We start from the raw sequence: 21,706 nt of genomic DNA on the forward strand, positions 1-21,706 counted from the left end.
CGCCGCCTTTACGTCTGTGCTCTCTATAATGTTGTGTTGGTGTGTGTCGGGCTGTGAGCTGAAAAGCTACAGCCGACTGTATGCGTACAGCAACAGTGTGTGAAAAGTGGTCAATAAAGAGATGCTGAAAAGCGTGTTCATGGAAACATCGTCGGGTCTGCCGTGATATGTTTACAATGGGACTTCTGCTCCTGAACCTCTGCGCACAGCGTCTGCAAATCGGGGCTGTACAAGTCACTTTCATCTTTACGCAGGACTGTAAGCTGTCGTCTGTGAGGCGTGAGCGGTGTTTGTCTTTAACATAGTTCACGGTGGAGAATGGCTGGATCCGAAGATCCATAATTGGCCTACCTGGGGTTGAAAGTCTTGATAAATGCACGGCGTTTCGGCGGGTATATCGGTTTCCGCGAGTTTGACTCTTATTTTGAGCGATGAAAAAAATAATAGAATATAAATTTCTTTTTATATTTATAGAATTACAAGGTAAAAAAGAACTAACATAAAAATAAAAAAAATAAAAATACACGTCAGCTAAATACTTCTAATTTATTTTCCCAAACCACGCGGAGCCGCACTGTAAGGACTAAAGAGCCACATGCGGCTCCGGAGCCGCAGGTTGCCGACCCCTGCCCCAGGTAGTGCTCAGGCACCTGTGCTTTTAACTTCTTACTTGATAAGTCCCCTTTTTGCAGATTACTTTTTTTCTATCATCTATTTCACAATTTCGTATGACATTAATGTCAAATTAGAAGCATATGAAGGCCAACAATTATATTTTTATAATTCTGCTAGATCACACAAGCCACATATCCTCTTTTGATTTTTGCTGTCAGCCATATACCTGCATGCCATCAGAGCGCCCTGAGGAACAGCATGATGTCTCTGACCTGCCATTACCCTGCGAAAGCAAGGTTATGATAGCGTTTGGCCAGCAAATATTCAGATGTCAGAAACACCTGCTCGGCATATCCATCTAGAGTCATTCATATCAACTTGCATGGAAGTGACGTTAATCTTACAGATTTGTCATCGTATTTATTGGTTATAGGTGCAGTCAAAAGAGGTCAAAGTTTGTGTGCGAGTCCGTGCGACATCAGTACCAGTATGTTGTGTGTGTGTGTGTGTGTGTGTGTGTCAGACCTGCTACAGAGGGAAAAAGTAGCGTGTATAATTATTTCTCAAATACTTTGCACATTTAGTTAGCTCCAAGAGTGTTTGCCTTAAATATTATTTTAATACATATCTAATCCTTAATTATGATGTGTAATATTTATTTAATATGTAGCACAACAGCAAGAAAGAACAGGTTAAGAAATAAACAGAAATAAAGATAACTACAGCAGGGCAGCAGCTCTCTTCTGTCCTGGATCAGACCATGCAGCAGTGAAGTCGATGAGGGAGATCAATAAATAAGTATGTAAGCAGGTAAAACCTGTGCTATTGTGCAGATTTGTTTTAATATACAAATTCTTATGTGACCTGTTTTTGGCTTTAGCACTTCCACACTCTTTAAAATGTTTTTTTTCCAAATTTTTGGATGGACTGCTGTTTTTCCTTAGCAGGATGTTTAAGGGCACTTAATTGCACTTTGTATACACCAACCCATTCAGATGTGTTATAAAACTGGAATGTGTTAAACAGCAGAGAACCAGTATATTTCACTTACTGCTGTTTGTGGTTCAGCTCTGCCTCCTTGTTCACCAGGTCCTGCTTGAGATTGGCTAGCATCTCCACGGAGACGTCCACCTGCCGTGAAAGCTCCGAGGCCTTGTCCTCCAGGTCTTGTTTCTCCTGGCTCAGCCGTTCACTCTCCAGCTTGGCCCGCTCCAACTCTGAGCTCTTCCTCTCCAGCTCCGCCTGAAGACGGCCTACACGGGCCGCTATTTTCTGCTCCACCTACAGTTGAGGAGAAAATTTTACCCCCCTGTGTAAAATTTAAAGTGTTTTTTTTTTTCCAAGAATTTCTAAGCATACTAGTTTTCTTTAGAAAATCAGATCAGAGAACGAAATCATGAAAAAGCATGCCAAAAACAAAAGAAGTCCGTTTACACTGGAGAAAAAAACTTGTTGCAAGAGATGGATATACAAAGTTATCGCAGTGTACCAAAATGTCAATAATTGGAGTGAGAATTATCAAGAGTTACACAGTACAGAACAAACATTGCAGAGGTAGAAAGTGAAAGAGTTTGAAGACTGGTTTTAAAAAAAAAATACAGTGTCTAAAGACCCCAGATCAACTTCCATAACACTAGTGAATGACTTAGCCAAGTCAGGAATTATAGTCTCAAAGAAGGCAATCACTAGAACCCTGCACAGGAATGGACTGTGAGGTTGCAGACCAAGAAAAACTTCACTTCTGCAGAAGAGACACTTTCAAGCCAGACAGAAATATACTAATTACATACTACTTATGCATATTGGAAGTGCATCCTCTGGTCAGAAGAAAAGAAACTAAAGCTCTTTGGCCGGGGAGATGCTACTTATGTTTGGAGAAAGAAGGGAGAGGCGTGCAACCCGAAGAACACTGTCCCCTCAGTGAAGCACGGTGGTGGGAGTATAATGCTGTGGGGATGCTCAAGCTCATCAAGGTAAGAGGAATCATGAAGAAAGAAGGAAATGTGAAGAAGTAGACTATTAGAAAATTAGTGAAAAAACAGCTAATGTCCAAGGACCACTTAAAAAATTCCAAGAAAGTCTGGCTCCTTGGAAGCAAAATATAGAGAAATGAGAGGTGAGTTGTTGCACAGGACTGTTTATGGACACAATTTCCTGATAAAGTTTATTCTGACTCTGTTAGCTTAGTGTATTTACCTCTTCAGACAGCTTCTCCAGCCTCTCATCCAGCTCCAGCCGTTCAAACGCCCGCGCCTTCAGCCTGGCCAGGCCTTCCTCATACGCTGCTTCGACTGCACTGGCTGCTACATTAGCTGCCACCGCTACAGCTGTGCTGGGGTTTCCATGGGGACCCGGATCTGTGGATGTCATGGCTTTTTTCATAAAAATCTCCCCCAGGGGAAACTCCACATTGGGAATATACCGGGCTGCAGTGTTGGAGTTGGCTGGGGTCAAACTCAGGTCGTCTGCACAAGGAAGCTCACGGCAAGGAAAGCGCCGCTCCTTTAAAGCTGAAGGCCGAAGTGGCTCAAAAGGGTCGTTGTTATTGGCGGGTGCGAGCAGAGCTCCCTCAGCCACTAGGGGCAGCAGAGCAGCAGCGTCACATACACTGTTGGATTTGGAGAGGACGTAAAGGGTCTCGTACGTGTGGTTGTACTCCAGGTGGGCACGCAACGACGACAGGCTTCGGAAGCGCTTGTGCTCCCCGCAGCGAGGACAGCGGTATGGCAGGTCCAAAGATGCCATTCCGTGCAGTAACTGCCGGAGGAGGGGGGGGGGGCGCTCACGCAGCACAATGGTAGCGCCAGTCTGAGGGCACTGAGCTCGAGCACCTGACAGATCCTCTCATGGTGAGAACAGGGCAACTACTGGACATCAGCAGGAGAGAAGAGCCAGGTCAGTCACATGACCGCACTGGGTGGCAACATTCAGCTGGTCGTCTCATTTCATCTGCTATGGTTGCCTTTCCTAAGGTCCTAAAGAGAGGACGAAAATACAAGTTAAAGTTTGTTGGTTTCATACAAGTATAATTCTAACATATACTGAGATAAAGTCACTCAAAGGCAAAAATCAAGTCAACTAAATAGATGCCAAGAAGCAGAGGACAAAGCTAAAGCTAAACCACCTGCCAAAATATACAAGGGAAAAAAAACAACGTGCCTTTTCCAGCAACACTACACGGCTTTTCCCTGCGACAGGGCCACATAAAACTCCCATTTGACAAAAAAAAACAAAAAACATTTTATTTACAATAGAGAAATGAACACAAATCAGTTGTTTAATCTGAGACATGAAAAATACTGGCTCATTTTGAATTTGATGATAGCAACACATCTCTAGGAAGACAGGGATGGGGTAACAAAAGTAGGTGACGCTAAAAAGAAACAGCTGGAGGAAAATTTTGCAAGTAATTAGGTTAACTGGCAACAGGTCAGTAACATGACAGAGCATCTTTTCTCAGCAGCAGAAGTGGGCCGAGATATAAAATACTATGTCTACATGAAGAAGAATTTTAATATCTCATCATCTACAGTACGTAATACAAACAACAGACTGAGAGAATCTGGAGAAATCTCTGTGCACAAAGCAGGCTTGAAAATCAAATATTGGATGTCTGTGATCTTTGGGCCCTCACGTGGCACTGCATTAACAATACGCATGATTCTGTCATGGAAATCATTGCATGGGATGAGCAAGACTTCCAGAAGCCACCATCTGTGAACACAGTTCACTGTGCCACTCACAAACGCAGGCAAAATCAAAGAAGAAGCTATGTGTGAACATGATTTATCTTCTGCGTTTAAAGCAGGCAAAGTGGAAACTTTTTCTGTGGTCAGACAATTCAAAACCTCAAATTCTTTTTTGGAAAACATGGATGCTATGTCCTCCAGACCAAAGAAGACAGAGATCATCTAGTTAACAGTGCTCAGTTCAAAAGCATCTCTGGAGATATGAGGAGCATCGGTGTTTATGAAATTGGCAGCCTAAACATCTGGAAAGGTGCCATCAGTGCTTTAAGGTATACACAGGTTTTACAGCAACATACACTCCCATCCAGACAACATCACTTTCAGGGAAGGCCTTGTATATTTTAGAGAGAAGATGTTAAACTACATACTGCATCTATTACAGCAGCATGACTTTATAATAGAAGAACCCGGGTGCTGAAATGGCCTGCCTGCAGTCCAGATCTTTCACTGAGAGCAGAAAACATTTGGAGAATCTTAAAATTTAAAGAAAATACCACAAAGAAGACCCAGGACTGTTGAGCAGCTAGATTTTAATGTCCTAATGTGAATAAAATATGGGGTTATGAGATCTGCAAAACATTACATTCTGTTTTTATTTATATTTTACCCAACTTCTCTGGAATTGGGGTTGCAAATCCTGGTTATTGTTACATTTAGCTAAGCTTTATTACAATATTAGAGAACAGTTTTCCTAACGTCCTCACTGCAGGCCTCTCAATATTTACTACTCCAGCTGTCTGATCACTGAAGAAATCAAAGCCTGTCTCTCTCAGCTGGACTAATAATCCATGAGTTTAGCCGTCAAGAAACCTGAAACCTTTACTTCACCAAGGATTAAAAAGCAAGCTCTTGCACTTGTACTCGGGGAACGGTGGGGAAATGGAAATGGAAATGGATCCATTAGTGAGAGTGCTTATTAGTGCCAAGGTCATTTTCCAGTCTTAGTCTAAGAGGTCAGACTGGATAAGGCTAAATCCTTTACAAAGGGATCTGGTAACCCACAGTAGTAAAGAAAAAAACCCTGATATCTGTTTTCAGAGTAACGGCCCTCATAGATAATGAAGACAAGAAAAGAACATGTAAATGCATAGCAAAACTTTTCCTTGGATGCATTTCTGGGTAAAAAAACAAAACAAACACAGTTGCATTCAGAAACTGAAGTTAACTTAAGATATTCAAAATTATTTTTTGATTACTTTTTCCCATTTGCTATTCAGATGCAGAGCTGTGTGGGTCACTGCAAGAACAGTGAATTCGTTTTTTTTTTTATTCAATTACCCAGAACTTGAAGCCCCTGATGAAATAAAAATTCAGCACACCATCCTTTTCTGGTTTCCCTGAATCAGCTTCTCTAATTACTGTAAAGCTCAGTGTTCTGCTCAAGTCTTAGACACAAGTGCACTGACAAACAATACTGAGTTCTTCACTCTGAGCCTACACAGCTAAATAATATCTGTAGCAAGGTCTCATTTAGAGTCAAGTCCTGCTGTGATTCATTGTCTTAATAAGAAATTCAGTAAACTCATGTTCTTGGATGTATTTGTTTGCTACATTTTATTTTATAAAACTTGTTTAAAAAAAAAACAGTGCTTAAGACTTCAGTCACATAGAGCCTAGCAACCACCAGTTGCTAGGAAAAAAATTAATATTCCCTGAGCAGTTGGTGAGTAGCTGCTGAAGGTTGCCAACAGTCACTGCGGTTGCTAAAGTCAGGCCAGGGATCCCCTGGTAACCACCGGTTAACTTCCACTCTTTGATTTGCTGCTTTCTGTTGCTAGGTGAAACTCCTCACAAAGAGGTATGCAGTGTTGTACTAAAAACCTCCTCACGACTGCAGACTGCCACAATCACCCACAAATATGCACAGAAATCAGCAACTTGAAAAAGTGCGACAAAAAACCAGAAACAGACCGTTTGCAATCAAAGTCAAAGGTGCACCTTTTAAAACATGGGCGAGGGAACTCCAGGCCTCGAGGGCCAGTTTCCTGCAGGTTTTAGACGTATCCTTGATCCAACACAGCTGATTCAAATTGCTAAATTACCTCCTCAACATGTCTTGAAGTTCTCAAGAGACCTGGTAATGAACTAATTGATTCAGGTGTGTTGGCTCAGGGTGATATCTAAAGCCTGCAGGACACTGGCCCTTGAGGCCTGGAGTTGCCCACCCCTGTTTTAAAACATGTCAGTTTCACCAGTATGGCACACCCTTTACTTTGACAGCAATCACTTCTTATTTTGCAATGAATTGTTTTACAATCGCTATATGGTTAGTCAGTGAGCATTTGCAGACAAGCTGGCGTCTTCCATGCAAATCACAGGCAAACACAACAACCTACGAGCAAGCAAAGCAATCAAAAGGTTTTTTTGATCTCTCTCTGTGATCAATTTACAACTGCCAGTAGCCACTCGTCAACCAGTCAGGAATACATTTTTCCCTAGCAACCAGAGATAACCAGGGTCTCTAGACCCCTGTGACTGAAGCCTAAGCCTGATGCTTCCTTACATATAAAAGAATTATTCCCAGCTTTTTCAATTTAAGACTGTTTAAAAGGATCTGTATCAGACTGCTGCATCCCATTTGCTGCTGCACTGAACGCCACTCCCCTCAGCCACACAAAGCCCACTGGAGACACGGCGGTAGGCGATGCCTTTTTCGGTCACACTTTCCAAATCATTACCAATCTGTAAATTTGCAGTCTAGAAATAAACCAGTCATAGTTCCAATCCCAATCATTACAGAGCATATCTTTATTAGGAGTTGTGCTCATCCAAAGGTGAACATTTCCAGGCAGACTGCGATTTATAAATATTATATTGTCAATTGTGTGTTGGTGTTTTTGGCTTTAGTGTGTACTCATGTGTGTACTTTTAGTAACGATCCTGAGGAATCTCCATAAATCACACCCAAGGGTATTTTTAAGGAAATGTTTCCCTATTGACAAGAAAATCAAACTAGCATCATTACATGTGGAATTTCTTAATGGTATCAGTTTAAATACTGGGTAGTGTATTATCTGCATTTTCAACATAGCACAAGCTACTTTCTACTATAAGGCAAGAACCATTTTACAATGACTGTAGAGTAGTGTTTCAAAGCCATAGAAAGCTCATGCTTGAAGCAGGGATTGTTTTACCAGGTAGTTCCCACCAAACCAGCCTGTTCTCATTCCCAGGAGTCACGTACTTCCAGGCTGTCAAAGGCAGTGGGGTCTCACAGATTTGACAATGTGTCCTCTGGGACTGGTGCCATAACACAGTCGGTTATGCATCAAGAGGCACATTTTAACCCAAACCACAATCTTTTCCTAAACCTTGCCAAGTAGTTTTTAGCTCCTAAATCTAACTAACAAGTGAGAGTAAAAACCAACACTGGCACTTGAACTGGAACCAACTCTCAGAGATCTCCTATCTCTCAGAAACTTCTACAACAGCTATTAATGAGTGAAGCAGCAGGCACTGGAAGCACAATCACAAATCCCAGATGCAGACCATTCTTCACAGTGGGCTCATACACTGGAAATCCCCAGAAGTCGCACAGACTGTTATTAGACGTCTGGTGAGGCTGGATCAGGGAGTGTACTGGCAACGCGTCCCCATTTATTAAAGGAGGAGGATTTCACAGACACAGTCACTGCACTGCAGTGAGCAGGCATTCCCATCTGCTTAAAATTACTCAGTGAGGTATTTAAACAGGCAGGAAAAGGAAGGAAGCGAAGCTGCTTTTAGCCACATGTCACATCCTGTCAGTGGAGCTCAGCTGAAACATTGAAAAGAAATGCATTTAATTTTCTTTATTGTAGAGTACTGAATAGCAGACATTAGAAATACAAAATAGAAACTATTGGGAAGATAATGTATGATTTACTTTACTTCATATGCACAGAAAGCATATTCAGGCCTCAATAAATGGACATCATTGAAGAAACACAGTCGCCTTATGACATCAAACAGAGTAAAGATATAAAAATGTATTTGTTTGCTTTAAAGTAGGTGGTAGCAGTTCAGATTTTAACTCATCAGCTCCACTTCAGTGACCATCAGTAACAACAAAAAGCCATCGGTCCCATCAGATCAGCTATCCCATCTGCCTCAAACATTTTGCAACCTTTAACTGCCAACTGAAAGGCTGTGTGGCCAAACACAGATCAGCTTTACAAGCTGTCCTTTAAAAGTAGAAGCACTAGAAATGTGAGGGAACGCTTTATGATAGCTTACGTTCTCGTAACTGCACTGATCACATCTGCAAAAACCTCAAAGCTACAATTGTATTTCAGTACTATTTTGGGATTCGAGCATATTCAGAATGGCTCCATAATAATGATCCCACAGAGAAGCCACGCAGAGAGTGCATTACTCAGCATCAAGCAGCACAGTAAGCTTGTGTACGGTATTTACAACAATCATATTTACAGTCATACTTTCACAAAATCTTTGGTTTTACCCTCACAAAGGGTAGAGAGACACATAGACAGATCACACATCCTAAACAGCAATTAATTCCTAATAAAGTTAATAATGTAGAAAATTTTTTTTAAAAACCTGCCGATATGTAAATGTGGTTAAATTCATCTTATTATTGTGCATTTAGACAGTTCATTAAACAGTTGAGTTAAAAGCAAAGGCTCCAAGCCTAAATGTACTTCCAGAAGGGTTAGTTTTCACAACTATATTACCGGCCGCTTCATTAGTTATTGATAGTTATGGTCACTGATAGCTCAGGCAGAGTGCGGTGACCTGCTGCTGTGTCCCATCTGCTTCAAGGTTTGACAGATTGTGCATTCAGAAATGCTACATACCTTGAGTAGAATGGCACTATACCAAGTCCAGTCCATTTACCATTCATATTATAAATATATATTTCAATTCAACAGTCACTTCAAGGCACTTTATACTGTAAGGCCTTGAGACTACAATAAACAGAGAGAAAACCCCAAAAGTCAGACAATGATCAATCACTTGGTGACAGTGGGAAGGAAAAACTCCTTTTTTTACAGGAGAAACCTCTGGTAGAACTAAGCCAATTTTAATTTAGCGAGGCATCATTTCCACAAGCTTATGCAGCGTCACAACATTTGAGAGAGTCGCTCAATTTTTATAAATTAAATTCTTTGAGTTGGTGACTTTTCTTTTGGCCAGGCATTGTATTTACAGTTTACTTAGTCAAATATAATAAGTTCTAATTAGAACTCACAGTTATTCCATATTTACAGTACATAATAATGTACAAATATCAGTAAAAAAAATCAATTCAAGTTACAACCAACACTGGTGCGATGGGACCACAAATATACCCTTTACTGGCAGTTTTGCATTTCTTTATTGAGTAATTCAAATGAAGAGATTTAATGAAAAGCTACTTTTTAAAGGGCTTTTTGCTGGGAAACAGTAACAATCTCATTGTTAAACCCACAGAAGCTTTCAGACAGTCAAACAAGACGCAAAATAAGTCCAGTCAACAATCTATAAACCTATGACCTATTTGAGTGTAAGAGGGAGGACTTCATTTTGTGGTCCTGTACAACAAGGTCAAAGACTGAAAGTTATGGTATTAGGCATAAATAACTCTTTATTCATTGCTGTTTGCATTGGGGTGGTAATCTGAAGTCAGGGTTTGTTTAAAAGTGAAACGTGGTCTACCCTCCCACGGGGATTCTGCACATCAAGCAAGATGTCAAAGGTGAAAAGAGTCCAATTCAAAGAGAAGATAGAGATAGATATAAAGATATAGAAAAGTAATAATAAAGAATAAGAAATCTATCAGGACACACAGAGGTGTGAGGGTGAGTGAGAACAGGGCAGATAGAGGGAGTGAAAGTGTTTCTCAGCAGAAGAGGCGATAACAGGTTTTAATACTGAACTAATCTGCAGACTAGAGAGAAAAGCAACCGGGAGGTGTCAATTTTGAGCTTTGTCAATCATTTCTTATGTTCCTGTAATGCTTAACCAGCCGGTATATTCAAGTTCTTTGATCAAAACGGGATATTTTGAATATTATTTTGTTATCCATGAATTTTCAAATTCATATTTTACACGAAAAGAAAAAAATATTAAAGCAGAACATCATTTTTTGATAAAAATGTCAAATTAAATTTATTTAATTAAATTCCTGAATACAAAATAAAATGCATTAGTGGCTGAATGTTATCCTTGATTCGTTTCTGACCACTGTGCTCAAATTTGGATATAAAACCATGAATTCAACTGTTATTTTCCTAATAAATAAAACAATTATTTTTAGTTTTAAACACATTTTCAGTATAAATTTTTACGTGACATAAAAATGTCATATCGTGATATTGTTGCTATAGCAACACCAGGTGTTTACATCCTATAGTGCACACAGGCTCGGGCATGTCTGAGAGAGCTGCAAGAGCCACGTGTCAGCCTTGTGTGACAATTTAGTATCTAAGAATAGAGCTGCTTTAACAACCTCCAACAAGACAAAGTACTTATATATGCAAGAAAACTTGCTGTTAAAGGTGGAAACAACAAACCTGTTTCACCACTTGAGGCAAAGAATACATCATCAAGTATAACCAGGCTAAAAAGGAGATGATAACATCTCAGGTATCATTATTGCAGGTTTTCTTGAAATATCGAGATATAATTTTGAGGCTATGTCGTCCATACTTATTCCAATGTGTTTTCATATTATCCTTTACTTGAATGATCTTCTTTTAACTATCTATCATGCTTTAAGTGGGTTCCATGTGGCTAATTAACATATCATTACATAAGCAAATTTTTATAATGATGATGATTATGATAAGCGATAATTATTGTAACCACTTATTTTTATGTTTAGGGAAGAGCAACCTGGATTATTTTCTGTAGCTACAATTTCAATGTTCACATCCTTGCAGTTACGCAATTCAGGGCTGTGGTTGGACTGGATGTGATCCCAGTTGTTGTGGGACGAGAGGTGGGCATACTCTGGGCCCATCTTTTGAAAGGCTAACACAGAGGGATTTGTTTAAACCAACAGCCAATTGGAACCACTAATTACCCTAACACACTAGTTGCTGGACTGCGTGAGGAAGCCAGAGGGAATCCACGCAGGCTAGCTGATGGATTCAAACCCAGGATTTTCTTGCTGTGAGATGACAGTGGTACCAAATGCACAACCATACAGCCAAACAGCCAAACAGTTGCTGTGAGCACTAAGAGACACGTAAAAGTACTTCTTTGAAATGACAGAGCTTTAAGGACACAACAACTTGAAGGATTAGTCTTTGCTAATTAATATAAAACAGATGAAGTGAGCCTGAAAGGTAAAGCTAACAAAAGAAGTTGCTAAATAATGAAATATAAACTAGCAATGAATTAGCCTTCTACAAGATAACCAGGTTGACCTAAGTAGTGTTAGGTGAACTCTAACTTTTTGGAGCTACACCCAAATTTCTCTGCAGCATTTCCCCCTTGCTCAAAGTGTATTTTTTGGTGGCGAGTGTAATCACTACAATTTACCAGGGTTCCCTAAATGCCTCACATGCAGGCAATCAGTAGCTGTCGTGTCAAATGTCTAGAACCTCAATGCTGCTGAAAAGATAAAGAGCAGACATGCATGCATTTGTTTAGAGAGATAACAAATGTTAATGCTATTTTTCAAAATCTAACAGTAATTGAACAGGAGGAGATAATTGCTGAAAATAGTCAAGATTGGCTCAACCATCTCTGCCACTGACGAGACCTGAGAAACAAAGAAACTGATTGGCATCAGCTGCTGCATTCAGGCCTCACAATAATTGCCTTATTCACATCAGCAAATCGTTTCTAAGCAGGTGTACACACTTCTCACTCTGCTCTATCCAAAGCCACAACATCCTGTTTATGTGCTATATTTTTGTTATTGTTGATCAAGCTCAGGTTTAAACACCCGTTTATGTGTTTATTACTGAGGATACTATTAATGCTCATTATGGTCCTTGTAAGTGATTTTAAGAGTCTCTGACTGAACTGTGTTTAGCGTAGCTGGAGTTTCAAACTCCTGCTTGAGGACAATGAACACCGCTGCAGCGACTGCAACAGAAAGCTCAATCTCTGCACCGTGTGCATAAATCATGAGCTGGCCCTCAGGCTGCATTAATGATATGCCTATTAAAGGTTCAGCTCTAAAAGATAAACGCCAAATGATGGTCTGAATTCATTTATAAATAATAAAAGCGACCAGTCACAAGCGAAATACCCCCTCAGTCTCACAGTCTTTGTTTCACAGGCTGTCACTGGGGTTCTATCACGCAGTCACTTCAGATTTATTTCTGTGTGCTCGCGCTCGCCGACAAAGATTTGTTTTGCTCGGAGGTGTGAGGAGGAGAATGACTCAAGGTGTATCACAGCCTTCATGCCAGTCCTCTGCAAAGCATCGCCTGGAGATGCTGTAGCGCTGAGCTCAAACTGGTGCAAGCCTCTCGGAGAGGTGCGACACGATCATCCTCCTCGACCCACGCTTTAACAATGGAGCCGTTATCCCTGCTGGTATTTCTCCTTTGGAAAATGTGCTCCTCCAACTACAGTTAATACCATGATAAAAACGCAGAGCAAAATAAACAAAGTGCGACAAAATGTTTCACATCACCCCGCCCCAGTGCTCTGCGTGGCTTCCAGTTGTATCAAGAATAATTAAAGGGGACACAGATGAGGATCCTTCAGAGTTTTGACACATTACAGTACACTATAGGCTCCTTTATAAACTTAATGAGAGGTTTAGTGAAAGCTCCTAAAGCCTTTTGGGCTACATGACTACATCAAAGTATGTTAGCCCTGAGTAAGCCATGGGACTCCCCTGACAGGACAACCTCATAGCCGTGGGCCTATTACCTGACAACAAAGGACAAGCCTAATCGCTTATGTCGAAAAAGACTTGTACACTTCAGTTATTACACAATGGGCCACTCGTCTGAAGCATTTCATCTCATGTCACAGTATTACTCAGAAACCCTTTCGGGGCGACCGTGGCTCAGGGGGTTGGGAAGCGTATCTGTAACCGGAAGGTCGCCGGTTCGATCCCCGGGCTCTCTGTCCTGGTCGTTGTGTCCTTGGGCAAGACACTTTACCCTACCGCCTACTGGTGTTGGCCAGAGGGGCCGATAGCGTGATATGGCAGCCTCGCTTCTGTCAGTCTGCCCCAGGGCAGCTGTGGCTACAACTGTAGCTACCTCCACCAGTGTGTGAATGTGAGAGAATGTGAGAGTGAATGAATAGTGGCATTGTAAAGCGCTTTGGGTGCCTTGAAAAGCGCTATATAAATCCAATCCATTATTATTATTATTATTTTAAACTCTTTCTGGATATCTAGTCAAAAATACAAACAAGCAGATACACGACATTTTACATCTCCTTAGCATCAGAATCAATTAAAACAAAACAGGACATCAAATCAAACTTTTTTTCCCCTATTTTAGCATCTAAGACCAAGTACTAACCACTGCTGTTGTAAGGAACAAGCCCTAATAAAGGATGTTTATACGCAAGCTAATAGTAGGGGTGATGTTACCTATAGGTTTGTGGTTACCATTGGTGCTAAGCTACAAGCTAGCAAGGTGGATCTATTGACTGTATTTATGCCTTGTATATACTGTATATATTTGGCCACTTTAATGTTTAGTACTCTTTATATTTACTGTGCATAAAAAATAATGCTAAGATTTTATACTGATCAAAACAACTGGCTACAGTTCTGGCAGGGAATACAGGATATCACTAACTACAGATTTTACAACAAAAATCCATGGACAATATGAGACATCACAACAGAACTCAGTCCTTTCTTCTCAGCCCCCTCTGGGCTCCAGAGCCGAGACGCTAACCCAAAAGGAACATCAAGGTAGAGGAGTGTTCAGGTCAGTGAACATGAGGAATCCTGCTGCTTCCAGGTAAAAGCATGTGAAGACTATCTGTCACATGTCTTTATCGGTATATTCAACTACTCCCTGAGACAAGCCCTCATCCCTCTACGTCTGAAATCTGTAGCAATCATGATCCACCGAAAAAGCCATGACTCTCCATTCGCACTGCGCTGATCCACCTAGAATACCAAGGGAGCAATGTGAAGATGCTTTTTATTTACTGTAGCTCAGCCTTCAGCACAATTATCCCAGAGATTCTGGTCAGCAAGCTGTCCAATTTAGGTTTGACTGGATAAAGGACTTTCTCACAAATCAACCTCAAACAGTGAAACCTGTTCCCCACTTCTCCTCCACTTACTGAGCGCTGGTTCTCCCACAGCCTGTGTGTTGAGTCTACTGCTATTTGGCCTCTACACCCAAGACTACAGTGGACCCCAGTAACACCATCATCAAATTTGCAGATGATACCACCTCATTTCAGAGTGGTATGTCTACCTAGGTGTGATGCTAAAAACATCTTCATCTCTGCTGACCTATCCTGGACTGCGAATACCCCAGCAGATAACCAAAAAGGCACAACAGCGACTTTACTTCCTGGGAGGACTCAGGAAGAACAATCTGGGCCAAAAGCTGCTTGTGACCTTTTACGGCTCCTCCATAGAGAGTGTACTGACATATTGTATCACAGTGTGGTACAGGAACTGCACAGAAGCAGAGAGAAGGCTTCAGAAGATCATCAACACAGCTCAGAGGTGCCTACAGGACTTGTTTACCTCCAGCTGCCTCACAGGATCTCGCGCATCCTAGTTCTCACCTATTTGACCTGTTGCCCTCTGCCAGGCACTAGCAGTCCCTCAAATCAAGGACAAACAGACTCAGAAACAGTTTCAAGTGCCATAACAACACTGAACCTCAATATGCAGACTCTCAACCGTCACTACCACCTCCTCTTCCTGCAAGAATTTCTTTCCCCGTGTAATATCACATCGAACAGCAAAACTTGCTCAATGAACGTATCTCAAAGACTTATAAACATTTACTCTGCAAATGACTGTTCCCCTTTGCATTGCACAGGGTAGGCCATTTATATGGATACACCGTAATAACATGGGAATTGTTGGTGATATTAAAGTCCTGTTTGTGGCACATTAGTATATGTGAGGGGGCAAACGCCTCAAGATGGGTGGTGACCATGGTGGGCATTTAGAAGTCGGCCATCTTGGATACAACTTTTTTGTGTTTTCAATAGGAAGAGGGCCATGTGACACATAAAACTTATTGGTAATGTCACAAGAAAAACAATGGTGTGCTTGGTTTCAACGTAACTTTATTCTTTCATGAGTTATTTACAAGTTTCTGAACACTTATAAAATGCGTTCAATGTGCTGCCCATTGTGTTGGATTGTCAATGCAACCCTCTTCTCCCACTCTTCACACACTGATAGCAACACCGCAGGAGAAATGCCAGCACAGGCATCCAGTATCTGTAGTTTCAGGTGCTGCACATCTCGTATCTTCACACCATAGACAATTGCCTTCAGATGACCCCAAAGATAAAAGTCTAAGGGGGCCAGTGCTCAGTGCAATCCTTCACCACCTCTGAAACGTCTCTTTTAGCAGCATACACTGAAGACACACATTTTCTCCAGTTGCTTGGAGAGCATAATGACCATTTAGTAGCTAAAGAGTCAGCTCTTTAATGCAAGAGCTGATAGAGACCAAAGACAGCTACTTGTTGAGCTAACACCTTGATTCCACTGATCCTAAAAACTGCCAAAGACATCTGATTTTGTGGGTTTAAAGTGTGTGTGTGTGTGTGTGCGCGCGCGCGTGCGCGCGCACACACACACAGTCCTCTAAAGATCTGTGCAAACTCAGAAAACTGATCATTTTTTAAGCAATAATGCCAAAAAGGCTCTGTTAGCATCTCCTCAAATGTAAATATTTCAAAACATTCCTGATTTTCAATTACCAAAAAACTAAAAACAAATAACCACTTAACTATAAAACACTGTAGTTCACACAAAACCAAATACTTTTTATGTGATTTTGTGAATAAATATTTCTGTATTTCTGATGACTGGTAAAGAAACTACGCATCAGATTGCATTAATAAAGGAAAGTCATTTATAGTAGTACTCCTGTGATGGAATAATACCACTTTGCTTGAAGTTCCTTGTGCGTTTACTACAGTGCACACAAAAAAAAGTGGTAAGGAAATGTAATAAAGCTCAACAGATGTGTTCAGTATTAAGATTTTGGCACATCGGTCCTTTTTACAACTGAAGGATTGGATGCATTAATCAGAACTTTTCTTCTGGCATTTGGGCAGTTGCCCACTTTACTCTGATGAGCATCGAGCTCGGGACAGGACAAGGCTGTGACAGCCTCTCGCCGATCTGAGCTTATGGACAGACTCATCCTCTGGCTCGCCGCTGTCTGCTATTGATCCAGACAGCTGTTCACTGAAGCAATTACATTCAAGTATACATGTACATACAAGCATGCCAAGAGGATGTTGTTAGGCACACTAACACCACAAGTCCATGCTCATTATGTGGGCAAATATGTGCACTCTACAAATTCAATACTGACAATGTAGGCACATTCGTTTCCCCAGAAAATAGAGGGTTTTTACAATTATGTGGGTAGGCTAATGAGGGAATATACAAAAACGAATTTTTTCTGCAAATTTCTTAACAGTTAATAAGATCAATTTATACGTCATATGCTTTTTTTCAGCAATTAGTTCATTTAAACAGCTGCCTATGCAGATAACACATCTGTCACCTCCACTCAGGGATGTTAGATTCCTGCTTTCTCTCCACTGCGCATCTTCTCTAAAGACTACAGCAAGCTTCTTACTGTATGTTTGCACATTAAGCCCCTCCATGCCTGCCTAAACAATAATGGGGACGAAGCTCCTATAGAGGACGTGAGGAGGAAATGATGCAGAAAATGGCCTCCGTGATTTGTGGCTGCATTTTGACTGTCTCTGAAGTCCTCTTATACTCATTAATCCTGGGCTTGTGGTGGCATAACATGCAAGTTGCAGGTGAAGAAGTGAGGGTTAAATATTTAAACAGTGTTCATAACATTTTTAGATATCACTTTTTGATGTTTTAAGTTTAAAAACCTTAAAACAATAAATAAAGATAAGTAAATATGGCACAAGAATCATTTCTACATTAGGGTCAATACAGTCGTTGATAGTCACAAGCCATCAGAAATGCTTAAATGCTCTGGGACAGAGCCATGAGTCTGATATTCGATCTGTACTTGATGGCCAGACAAGTACTTTGTCCAGCAATGCAACTTCAACTCCAGTGTTTACAACACTCTCAGTGCTGTCTGTAGCACGCGTAGCAGGATATATGGTCCTGTGAAAAACTGCTTCAATAGGAATTAATCAAATGCACTTGTATGACCACCTCTATGAAAGTAGATGTTTTGGCAGTTTGCTGGTCTGGAGCATACAGGTGTGTGTGTGTGTGTGTGTTAACAAAAGGCCAATCTTCCCAGGAATGGACATCCCAGGAAATTCACCCAAAGGTCAGACCATGAGTGCTCAGAGAAACTGCAAGAAACCCAAGAGCTACATCTTAGACTCTAACAGGAATCATAATGTCAAATGTTAAAGTTCATGATAGCACAATTAGAGAAAGACTGAACAAATATGGCTTGTTTGGTAGGTTACCAGGGGAAAGCCTATTCTCTCTAAGTGTCTTGCAGCACTGCTTAGGCGGTGCATTTAACAAAAACAGAGCATATCAGCACTGCTGGCACCATGTTGGACGGGTGATGATTTGGTCTTGCTTTGCAACCATAGGACCTGGGCACCTTGCAGTCATTGAGTCGACCATGAACTCCTCTGTATACCAAAGTATTCTTGAGTCAAATGTAAGGCTATCTGCCCAACAGCTAAAGTTTGGCCCAATCTGGGTCACGCAACCGGACAATGATCCCAAGCACAGCAGCACATCTACGACAGACTGGCTGAAAAAGAAAAGAAATGTTGCAATGTTGCAATGACCCGGTTAATGTCCAGACCTCAAGACAATTGAAAAGCCCTGGCAAGATCTTAAAAGAGTCGAACTGAAGCAACACTGTAAGGAAGAGCAGGCCAAAATTCCCCCACAATGATGTGAAAGACTGATAATGTCATACAGAAAACAGTTGGCTGGCTGTACATCTGCAGAAATAAATAAAAATAACTAAATAATCTACGTTAAATTCTAGAAATAAAGTACATAACAAAACACAGCCAGGAGAACATAATGAGCTCCAGCACCAAAAAAAAAAGCTGATGGCTGCTACTCCAAAAAACTAGCAGAAATCTTACTTTGTTTATGTCTTTAGCACCAAAACACCTATTTAACTAAATTTGTTCTTTCTCATTATTAAAAAATCTCAGTTTGACTAAAGCAGATGTCACCAAGACAGCCCCAGCAAACACTTGTTTATTTCCCTTACAAGAAGCTACTTCATTCAGCTTTACGTCACATTTTTCAGTTTGTTGCTCATAGTGACTCTGTCCCACCAGTGGGACCCCACCCCTCAGTTTGAGAACTGCATACTGAAAGGATGCAGATTAAAATCTTTGGAAAAACAGCAAAGATGGTGGCAGAAGTGTAACTTCTGTAGTAGTTGGGGGACTTTTTTAAAAACTTTGATGAAACTTGGTGCCAAGTCAATGAACATTTTTAAGCAGGTTTTACCTGGACATGTCCATTTTTAATGTCCAAATAATCAATGAGATTTAAGTTAACATAATTTAAGTTTAGATAATCCTTCAAAAAATATTTTCCAGAGGAGTGCCTGGAGGTGTCACCATGGCAAGACCTGCATCAAAGGATCCTACCAGATAGATAGCAGTACAGACAATAAGTATTGTGCATCTGTATACATACTTGCCTCACATGTGATCAGTCAGGAAACCATCTGTTTGCACTGACATTTGCATGACGAATGGAAACTGATGACCGGCTATGCTATAAACCGACATACTGTCTGCACAAGCATGTTGTATATAACTGCATTGCAGATAAAGGACACAGCTCTTCCTTAAATATAATGAGCACTCACAGGCCCTGACAGCTCTGTTTTCAAAAGAGTTCAATCTACTTCCACCCTGTACAAACTCAGCTCTAATCTTGCAGCCATCCCTCTTTTTTCAGCATGACTGCCCCAACTTTTGTCACATCAGATTTCTACAAACACAGCAGCAACATAAAGGCTAAGGCCCACTGACTCTGAGATTTCTCCAGCTCTGTAGTCATATGACAGTTTCCCAAACTCTAGCAGCATGCTGCCTTAAGAGCTGAAGGTACATCAGGGGAGTTTGAGGAGTCCTTCGGGTATATTATTATTATTAGACCATGCATATAGAGTCATGACTTCCTTTGACACTTTCCTCTTGAATCCAAGTGTGCTCAGAGGAACAGCACAAATCTGTGCAGTGAACACTGTATAGGCTATAAGGAGGGGAAACATGCAGATTTATGCTCAAGCTGTGTGAGCACATTCAATAAGCAAACACATGCAACTTATAACAGACAGCATCCTAATATTTCTACATACAACCTGTCCAGTTCCTACAGGCCAAGGCCGGCCAAAGTCTCAGAGCGATCCCTGAAAAGCTGCATGTAGCTGTCGCCTGACAGCCGCCAGCGACGTGACAGCAACCACTGGATCATCCGGCGCTGACGATCTTTGATCCTCACATTTTGCACCGCACATGGATCAACCACAAGCAGCCGATCAAGTGGGTGTGGACGAGCGGCACCACCAAATGTTATCTCACAGCCACGAACGCCTCTGCAAGCGCGCACACATATACACACACAAGCCTAGGCCCGGAGTCCAGCTTAATTCACACCGATGCTCGTGACAGCAGCCGTGCACAACGGGGAGGGGACAACCTGGCGTGTACCCGATTTTCTCCTGTGTTTTCACGGCAGCACTGGCTCCTTGCTGGACCCGGACTCCCGACGTTGCATAAAATTCGTTGCACGGGAAAAGCGGAGCGGCAGCAGTGAAGCGACAAAGCATGCACACACACACACGCTGACACAAACGTGATCGGAAGACAGAGGGACGTTGGAAAAAGCAAAACTCACCTCCTAATCTTCTCCCCATTTTTCTCCCCCTCCTGCTCCAATCAAGGGACCGCTCCAGCCTTCAGTGACGTCACGCAGCCCGTCTCTGCAGCAGAGAGCAGCAGCAGGCCTGCAGAGGACGAGCAGGGAGGAGAGGAAGAGTGAGGAGGGAGGAGAGAAGGAGAAAGAGAGAGGGGGGAGAGGAGCAGATGCAAAAATGTGAATCATTAAGAAAAAAAAAGCCCTTCTGTCCTCAGGATAGGGAGAAGATATTGTACCAACTCAGGCTGTGGAGGTGGAAATTGATTAGACATCATATTCATCCAGCTCAGCAGCTCACCATCACAGACTGAAAAGACAGTTTTGTCCTACCAGCTGCCTGTTTGCCTATTAATTAACATCAAGTAAACATGGGTAAGGTAACATCTCTGTCATCCAGGCAGCATGTTCACGTGTCTTTGATCAGAAGAAGACGGAAAGGGTCTTTTAATTCAACATATGCTGAGATATATTTCTCCCATACTGGTTTCTCTTCATTGGCTTCCTGTGAAATCCAGAATCAGATTTAAAATTATTCTCCTCACATACGAGGTCTTGAATAATCAGGCTCCCTCTTATGTTAAAGACCTCATAGTACCGCATCACCCCAGTGGAGCACTTCGCTTACTTGTAGTTCCTAGGATACTTAAAAGTAAAATGGGAGACATTTTACAGGTTTTCAGAAACCAACTCCTAGTTTGGATTCAGATGATAGACACCCTCTCTACTTTTAAGACTAGGCTTAAAACATTTATTTCTGATCAAGCATACTGGTAGGGCTGGATCAGGTGACCCTAAATCCTCCTTAATCAGGCTGGAATAGGTCTAGTCTGCTAGAGGCTTCCCATGATGCATTGAGGTTCTTCACTCACCTTTTTCAATCTCTGTGTGTTTATACACCACTCAGCATTTAATAATTAGTTATTATCCATCTTTGGCTCTTTTCTACAGCACGTCTGCCTCTCTCCCTTCAACCCCAACTGTACTTGGCAGATCACCGCTCCTCTCTGAGTCTGGTTCTGTAAGAAGTTTGAAGGTAGTTTTTCCTTCCCACTGTCGCCAAGTCCTTGCTGATAGGGTTGACTAATGATAAATCTAACAGTATTTTGTTTGTTGCCAATCATTAGTCAGTCCACATAACAATTAATTATCAGCTGTTTTGATAACTGCTTCTCAATTCAGTTCAACTCGATACATTTATACAGCGCTCCTTATATTGCTCTATGAGCAAGAATTTGGCGACAGTGGGAAGGAAAAACACCCTTTTAACTGAAAAAACCTCCAACATTTGAAGAGGCAGCCATCTGCCGTGACTGGTTGTTTTATTGTTTTGTTCTCTTTTTTTACACAACTCTGCATC

General features: G+C 41.5%; 1 protein-coding gene across 2 annotated transcripts in view; it reads right to left on the reverse strand.

Moving 5' to 3' along the window:
- Positions 1-20,457, reverse strand: part of fbxo41 (F-box protein 41) — a 66,648-nt gene extending 46,191 nt beyond the window's left edge. Inside the window, exons 1-3 of one of the 2 annotated variants that reach the window (XM_005726820.1) lie at positions 20,329-20,457; positions 2,812-3,590; positions 1,667-1,896 (exon numbers count right to left, since the gene is read on the reverse strand). In XM_005726820.1, coding sequence (XP_005726877.1) covers positions 1,667-1,896; positions 2,812-3,360 — 779 coding nt within the window. In that variant the 5' untranslated portion in view covers positions 3,361-3,590; positions 20,329-20,457. Of the gene's footprint in view, positions 1-1,666; positions 1,897-2,811; positions 3,591-19,792; positions 20,297-20,328 lie in introns of those variants that run through there. The other variant, XM_005726821.1, reaches the window with a different exon arrangement.
- Positions 20,458-21,706: the final 1,249 nt, after the last annotated feature.

Source organism: Pundamilia nyererei, unplaced genomic scaffold (genome assembly GCF_000239375.1).
Source record: "Pundamilia nyererei isolate P.nyererei 1_Seehausen unplaced genomic scaffold, PunNye1.0 scaffold00022, whole genome shotgun sequence".
NCBI lineage: Eukaryota > Metazoa > Chordata > Actinopteri > Cichliformes > Cichlidae > Pundamilia > Pundamilia nyererei.